The sequence below is a fragment of the Aptenodytes forsteri genome, unplaced genomic scaffold (assembly GCF_000699145.1).
Source record: "Aptenodytes forsteri isolate BGI_AS27 unplaced genomic scaffold, ASM69914v1 Scaffold102, whole genome shotgun sequence".
Taxonomy (NCBI): Eukaryota; Metazoa; Chordata; class Aves; order Sphenisciformes; family Spheniscidae; genus Aptenodytes; species Aptenodytes forsteri.
The window spans coordinates 867569-875601 of record NW_008795771.1 but is presented as its reverse complement, the minus strand read 5'-3'; the positions used below and the strand labels follow the sequence as shown (position 1 = coordinate 875601).

The 8033-nt window shown below is 38.9% G+C and overlaps 1 protein-coding gene across 1 annotated transcript in view; it reads left to right on the top strand.

Moving 5' to 3' along the window:
* CORIN (corin, serine peptidase) overlaps positions 1-8033 on the top strand; it is a 148037-nt gene that overhangs the window by 12459 nt on the left and 127545 nt on the right. Inside the window, exon 3 of the mRNA XM_019473206.1 lies at positions 1689-2141. Coding sequence (XP_019328751.1) covers positions 1689-2141 — 453 coding nt within the window. The remainder of the gene's footprint in view (positions 1-1688; positions 2142-8033) is intronic.

The following is an 8033-nucleotide window of genomic DNA, read 5'->3' as shown; positions in this document are numbered from 1 at the left end:
TGCTTGCTGAGGGGGGGGGGGGTGGAGTTCCTGGTTCAGGTCTTTCTGCTTTCCCATTTGCTAGGTTTTTGAGAAGAAATGGACAAACAATCCATGGACTGGTGTTTAATGTCTTTTTTTAAACTCCAGTGTTATTTTTGTGTGTTTTCCTATGAGCTTAAAAATTATAATCGAAAAAGAACAGAAATCTTGCCACCAGATCCAAACACATGCGCAAGCAGCAAGGTAGAAACGTGCAGTGCCACCTCACAGTTTTTTGCCACTGAAGTCAATAAATGAATTTGTTACGTTATCTTTGCTGTGTGTGGGTTTCTTTTTGAGTTTTATTTTTCCTTCTATTCCAGTTACTGACCTAAATTTTTATATTATAGCTGTTGCTCAATCAACTTCTGGTGGATTGGGCAACGCTGAAAACAAACGTAGTCTTGGGTTCTTGCTTGTGAGCCTGGGCCGACTGGCATCTGTTTCCTTGGGGATGAAGGCACTGAGTGCTAGGGCACCCTTGGGAGTGTTTATCTGTCAGAATCTGAGTCACATCCATGAGTGTCTATGAACAGAAGAAGGTTATTGAATGCTCAGGACTGAACCAAATTCTGCCTGTACTTCGCTGGAGGGAAAAAAGGCTCATGCTGCTATCCAGGTAACTCTCATGCCCCTTCTCACATCTCCACTTAAAACAGCAGCAGCCTTCAGTGTCAGGCTGGACGGGGCTCTGAGCAACCTGATCTAGTTGAATGTCCCTGCTCACGGCAGGGGGGTTGGACTAGATGACCTTTAGAGGTTCTTCCAACCCATATTCTATTCTATTCTATTCTATTCTATGAAATATTTCAGTAATAGTCACAGGTTAAAAATAGATTCTCTTACTATTTAGTTTGAATTCCCTGATGCTTATGGGCTGCATCTCCTTAGTGTTATGCAGCTCTTTTGATTTGTGAACTATAATTACTTGCAACTGTTCCAACACATACAAATAAGCAATGTGTCTTTTTGTCTATGATATAATAAATGAACAAAAATAAAAATACAGCAAGTGCCTAAAATTTTGGATACAACTATATATTTAAAATACAGTATCAGAGAAGAATGAGAAAGAACTCATGGACCTGTATTTAGCAGCAGTAGTTAAATTACGTAATCCTATATAGAGAAAACAATACGTCTTTCAATTTTAAAAGTTAGTGAATATAAAATATATTAAAAATGTATTGGTTCCCTTGAAGCTTCAGAATTAGCTTTCCGAAGATGGTGGTACTATGAAAACAAGAGGTGATGCAATTTAAAAAGAGAAAAAAAACAGTATTACCAATCTTGTTAACACTATGATAGAATGAATGCATGTTGGAGCTCCCTGAAATTACACTCTATAGTTATAAACACCTAAGAGTTCAGTGACCTACTACAAGTAAGTTTGAAACATTTTTAGTTCATGGAAGTGTTTATTTGTTTCTTTATTTGTATGTTTCTTTATTTATCCTATAGTAATCATAGCTTTTGTTTTGATGTGTTACTGTTACTTTGTTGCTACATGAAATTCTTAACTTTAGTTCTATTTAATTTTAACTTTGAAATAAATACTACTTTTTTCATCTGTGCCATTATAGTTATTATTAAGCTTCCAAAACAAATTGGTAACACTTGTCGTTCCGGATGATGGTAATTTTGGTGCTTCTTTTCCTTTCTTCCAGGGGTGTTAGAAAAAACATGCTTTTATTCAAATGGAAGTGAGGGCCTCACAGTTAACGGTGGCATTGAAACATCTGATGTTCTTTTGCCAAACATGTTTGAAAACAGTTCCAAGACTGATCCCACAATGGATCTCAGCACACAGCCCTCTTCCTGGACCACCACGCCTTTACCCCACATTGACCAAATGAACAAGAACTCAAATATATTTAGAGACACTTTCCAGGAAAATTCATTTCCTCTTGCAACTCAAGCCACAGTGCTCAATCCTCGCCCTACATATGATGCTGCTTTGGCAGAGGGCTCTGAAGACAGCACCCAGCTGTTTGCCACTGCAGAGGAGGCGACTTTGTGGTCTACACATGCATCCTTTAACGACGCAGAGAGGATGACCACTCTGCCAGTATTAAGTCCTACCCGGCCATCTGTGTCACAAAAAATGGATCAGAAAAAAAGTAAGTTTACATTTTATTTGGCTCCATAATTCTGACTCAAAAAGTACAGAACGTACTGTTGGCATGCTTCCCAACGTGTTCCCATGAGTTCTGAGGAATGTGTCCCTTTTGATAATTTATTTTATCGTGCACATTCCGTGTTGCAAGTGACTGGTTTCTTATCAGAACATCTGATCGATCCCGTTGAGGAAGATGCAGTAAATTCTTTCAGGTATGAATACTTACAATACATTCTTCAATTGGTGATAATCACACATGCTTACCAAGGCTGAAAATGAGTTATTGCAGACTGTATTCAGTTTGTAGATTGAATTTTCTATGTTTCTTTAAAATTACGTATGTTGCAAGTACCTTCCTGAACTTGGGATGTAATTACAACTTTTTCTGTGTTAATGGATAAATTCTTCTCTAATTTGAAGCAGTTTCTCTATGTAGCAATAAAGTTCCAGTGATGTTTCTGAGGACTATAATCAAAATGTCTAGAGAGAATAATAACAATTAACTGTGATCAGTATTTTTTTTTTTGGTTTGACTATGAAAGTAGGTGCATTTCATTAGTGCCATGGTAATTTTATTGATTCACCATGTCAGTGGTAGTGAAAGGTTCCCTGATACTGTTTTGCTAACAACTGAAACAGTAGGGTACCATATTAAAATGAATTTGTTTCTCTTGAACTGTGTATCATTCCTTTGCTCTTGATCCCACCAGAGCACAAAGCAAAACTTATTCCAGGTCATAGAGAGGTCTGAAATAGATGAAAGGAGATAGTCAGTGACCTAAAAGTGGCACATTCTGTTAAATGTATTTTTGAAATTTCTATAAAATGAAAATGAAGAGATGGTATCTGACAGTGGTGATCACTTCTGAAAGGCCACTGAATTATATATGTTATTTTGAGGAGCAGGTCTGTATGTCATTCCTCTATTGGATTCTGTGCTCAGTTAAGTTGTAAGACCTGATATTAGTTACCTGAGATTTTTTGCTTGGCTGTTTTTCTTTAAGCATTCTCCCTTCAGGAGTTTGTGTGTGTCCCGTCTTCCCTCCCATCATCAAACAGGCAGGTAAAAGTTGAGAAACAGCTCTGTTATGACTTTTTCTTGTTCTTTCTGGAGAGAAGTAAAAGTAGGGAAAATCTTTGAATAAGACTTTCTTTTTTTAAAACCTGGCATACAGAAGAGATTTGTTTTGAGGGCATTTGGGTGATAGCTTATTTTCTCAAAAAATAGCTTTCAAAAATAATAACTTACTGTGAATCAATGATTTGTCATATTTTCTTCTGTCCCCTAGACTGTAGTGACCCCACAGGCCATTTGAATGGTCCAGGCTTTCTGTAGGTTCTGCTTGCTAAATGATTTTTCTTAAACAGATTTATCTCTTATTTTCTCCCCCTGCACCTCAAACTCATAACAAATGTATATAAATGCACACTTATATCCTATTAGTGATTCATTTATTTATCCCTTTTGGTAACTTGGTTAATGATCATGGTGCCAAGGAACAGCATAGAAGCATAGTGTGCTACGCTACAGATACTTCCAACCCATAGGATTTTCAATAATTACTGTAGCAAAGCACACCTCAAAGCTAGTGGCCTGATGATTAATGTTGAGATAAACTGTAGGGCAAGATACTGCCTGTTTTTCTGAACTAGGTTGTCTTTGATGTTTTGTGGGGTCTAACTGTTCCTGTTCTAGAAGATGGTGTCTTTGCATTGCAGTCTTAGTAACTGGGTAGATACAGTATGGATATATTGTATAAGATTCTGTGTTTGTATTTGTATTCATTTGCCTAATCATCACATTTGAGACACCTGGAATTCCAGGAAACAGAGATGAAACAGTGTAAAACGTTTTTCCCTTTTCTTACCACGTTGGAATGAACTCTTTCAAGATGGATATAATATGCGTGCGTGTGTGTGTGTGTGTGTGTGTGTGTGTGAAGTGATATCTTTCCCTCCTAGGATGTTGATGCAAGGACAGTGCTACAGTGCCTCAGGACAACCTTAGGTCTGGATTTCTAAACTTTCAAATATTTGGGGTTTGGTGTTATATAGAAAGGCATTTGTAGCCTATGAAGACATTTGTAAGTATGTGCTCTATTCTGGTAAGTGCAGTTCATTCCAACAGCGGTATGACTGTGTGTATATTCAGTAGGCGTGACTACATGGCATTCTACTGTGAGGTAGTTTCTTCTGTGTAAAGAGAAAAGGACAAAAGATTTGCAATGACAAATTTGAAAGACCACAGGTTTCTTTAAAAAACAAAAACAACAACAAAAAACCCCATCCCAAACGAAGATACTTCAAGTTAGGTTTTTCTCCTCCTACCAGAAACATCAGGAGCTAGTATGTTGCTAATCAATAACCTCTCAGTCTTTGATTCCACTTTCAAGTGTTTTGCTTATCTGTATTCATGTGAATGTTGCCTTAATTCTGTGTGTAGATACATAAAAAATGTATATATATTTTGGGGATCCAGAAGAATTTGGTCTTGGAATTACTATGTGTTCCCACGGCTGTCCGAGGCATGGAGGACTAGAAAGCAGGGGATTTTGACGAGTACACAGGGCTCCTCACTGCCTCGCTTGTCCTGGCCTTTGCAAATTAACTCCTTACACTTGTCCTCGGTCTCTTTGATCTCTCTTTTCCCACTAAGCTTTGCTTCTTGGAGAGAACTCTAAGGTAACAGAGAACATGGTCTGTTGTTCACAGGAAGTTCTTACGTATTCTGATGTGGAGGCAGATGGGGAATAACTGGGAGATGAGATATGAAGAAGTTTTGGAATAGTGAGACTGGAATAGCCTTTTGGAGTAAAAAGGATTTTTTGGGACAAGTAAGACTTAATGACCACATGGGAATGGTGGTAGTAGATCAAATTAAGTCTCTCTTGCTTAGTGTCTGGATCCATCTGCAACCATTACCACATGCCTAAAGAAGAATAAACTAGGGCTAGCATACAGAGACACTTCAACATTATATGGTAGCAGATTCCAGTGATCTGCAATGAGTCCTGATGAGCGTTCTCCCATGAATTTATGTAATCCCTTTGGAACCCATGTAAAATGGAGGTTTGAGCTTTTTAGGCATATCTTATAAGGAAATTAATCTCCAAATGAAGTGTGAGGCTGATGTTCCACCGTCATCAATGCACGCTAGCAGATCATCCATCAGTACAAGTTTCATCTGGTTCAAATGTGGGGAGGTGAATGCATTTCTGTTGATTTAGTAAGCATGCTTAACTTGGACTTTATGCTGGTTTTATGCAGGGTGTTAAAAGACAAATGATAGGTAATACAACATAGAGACTGCCAGTGCAAAACCAACCAGACAAAATTCTCTGAACGCATTTGAACTGGCATTCATATGGCTGTAATGTTTATGGTCTGGTGTTCGTATCCCTAGCACTGGATTTGCTTTACTGGTGAACCACAGCTTCAATAAAAGACATTAGAACACATTAATAAGAGAAATGATAAACATTGTGACCATATGGTATTCACTCAAGACTTTAAAATAACACAAGTAAGACATTGCTGAGTTACTAACTGGAGAGGAATGAAATTTGGCACATATGACATATATTATTTAAAAAGTCCTTGAAGCAGAAGGAAGTTCTTTGGCAGAAATTCTAGTAAAGACCAGATTAGTGGGTAAATGGAAATGTGTGATACAATAAGGAAGAGATGAAGAAGTTTATTTTCATTTTACAAAGGGAAGCAATGCCTCACAAGTCTATTAGAAAGTTCTTTGAAGGAGTCAGTGAAAATGCTGGTTAATACAACATACTTGGCTTTTCAAAGTGCTGTTAACAAGAGTCTTCACTGAGAAGTCTTAAAGACACTCTTCTCACAGACTAATTGCTCATTAAAAGACAGAAGGAAAAATAAGAATGAATGGTTAGACTCCACAGAGAAGGAGGTTACTGATGGAGTCTTACAGGGTTTTCTGATCTGGGGAAGCAGTGAATAGTCAAGTAACGACATTTCTGCTAATACAGAATTATCTGTCTAAAATGAATAGCTGGGAATCACACGAAGGTCTCATAGAGGAGGGAGTGACTGATAAAATATTTAGATGACTTTGTGCCAATAGGTGCAAAAGAATGCTGGAGAGTGGGAAACAACCCTAGCTCTACGTAATACAATGCTGGACTCAGCTAGCTTTGCCACCAAAAAAGACTTCACAGTTTGCTGCAGACAGCATTCTGGCTCCATGACTGTCAAGAAGGCAAACAGGGTGTTAGGTATCGTCATGAAGTCTGTGAAGAACAAAACAGAAAATCTCATTACATCAGTTTATAAGTTCAGACAGATAATAGTAGAATTGGAAAAGGCAAATAGCAGACAACCAGACCAGTAGAGACGTGGAATAGCTTAGATGTGAGGAGGCACTAGATAGGAGGAAGACATTGTTTTCCTCCTGGAAAACAGCTGGCTGAGGAGTAAGAGGTTGTGGTAGATATCCATACCATTTTGAGTGTCCTGGAGAAATAGAACAGGGAACAGTTACTCACTGTTTTTCATTATATCAGTAGGTGCCCTTTTTTTTTAATTTTTCGTTATCAGACAGTAAGTTAAAACAAAAAAAGGAGACATCATGGAACTCATTGCTACAGGATGATGAGAAAACCAGAAAGTACAAAAATGCTTGGAGAATTCATGAGGGGTTGGTCTGTTGGGGGCTTTTAAACACAATAGTGTCCAGTGGCAACCTCTGACTTGTGAAGGCTCAAGATTTTAGGTTGCCAGAAGTTGTTGTTATACTCCTAGGTGGTTGTTCCTTATATTTGCCCTAAATTATTAGAATTTTTCTTGAACATATAATGCTGGCCCCTGCCAAAGGCCAGCTTCTGAGTTAAATGTATCACGTGTTACCTCTCTGTTGGAAAGCAAGTGAAGGAATACGCTTTTCCTGTTGAGGGATTTGAGTTTGTGTGACTTCATGTTTAAATGTTTTCTGAAGGCATGGGCCATGGTCCTAAGTCACTAGGATGGTTCATTGGAGAGTTTTCTGATAGCGAAAACATCAGGAAGGGAGTCTTAGGTGAACCAATAGGTTCAGTAGTGTATATTCATGGAATTTAGAAGTATATGCAGTAATATTCTGTTCATCTGTCTATCAATGCTTAACAGAAAAAGTACCATGTACTAAGTAGTAATTATCTTAAAGAATAAAGGATGGTTTTCCGAGATAAGTATCAGTACAATTTTATTGGTACTTTTTTCTGTTTGAAACAAAAGTAGGCTGCAGTTAGGCAGTAAAGCAGGAGACTGACCAGGAGAGACCTCGAGCGTATGAGATTGAGTGGAATGTTTTCATTTCAAATGAAGCAGACTCCCTGTTTTGTAATACTGCTGATTTGGGGAGACAGGAAGAAGGAGAGAGAGCGAGGGTTGACATTCTTCCTAGAAAAACATCCCGTAAACTAATGGAATATGCACTGGGACAAGAGGTATTAGTATCTGATTCTGTTTCTTCTACTTACTGATGTTTATGCATACATATATTTAATATCCCTTTTTTTTCTGTGCCAAGTCTCTCATACTTCTCTCCTAGCAGACAGTCTAGTAACCCCTCTGCCATTTCACAAACAAAGTTTCAGTGGAGAACTGTGACAGTGTTCGAATCCTAACATGAAGAGTAACATGACCAAGCTTGATCTCCTGCCATACCTTTCTGTGCTTGGCATCACCCCCCCACCCCAGCAGGCTCCAGCGCTGTGAGGAGCTGAGAGAGCAAGACTCGTTCCCCAGCACAGCCCCAGAAGCCGCAGCGGGTCTCCATGGTGCCCGAAACGGTTCCCGCGGCTTGTGATTGCCGCTGAGCAACATCGGCTTCAGCCCCGTTTTTCCAGCCGCTCCGCCGCCGCCCCGGCTGCTGCGCTCCGGCCGC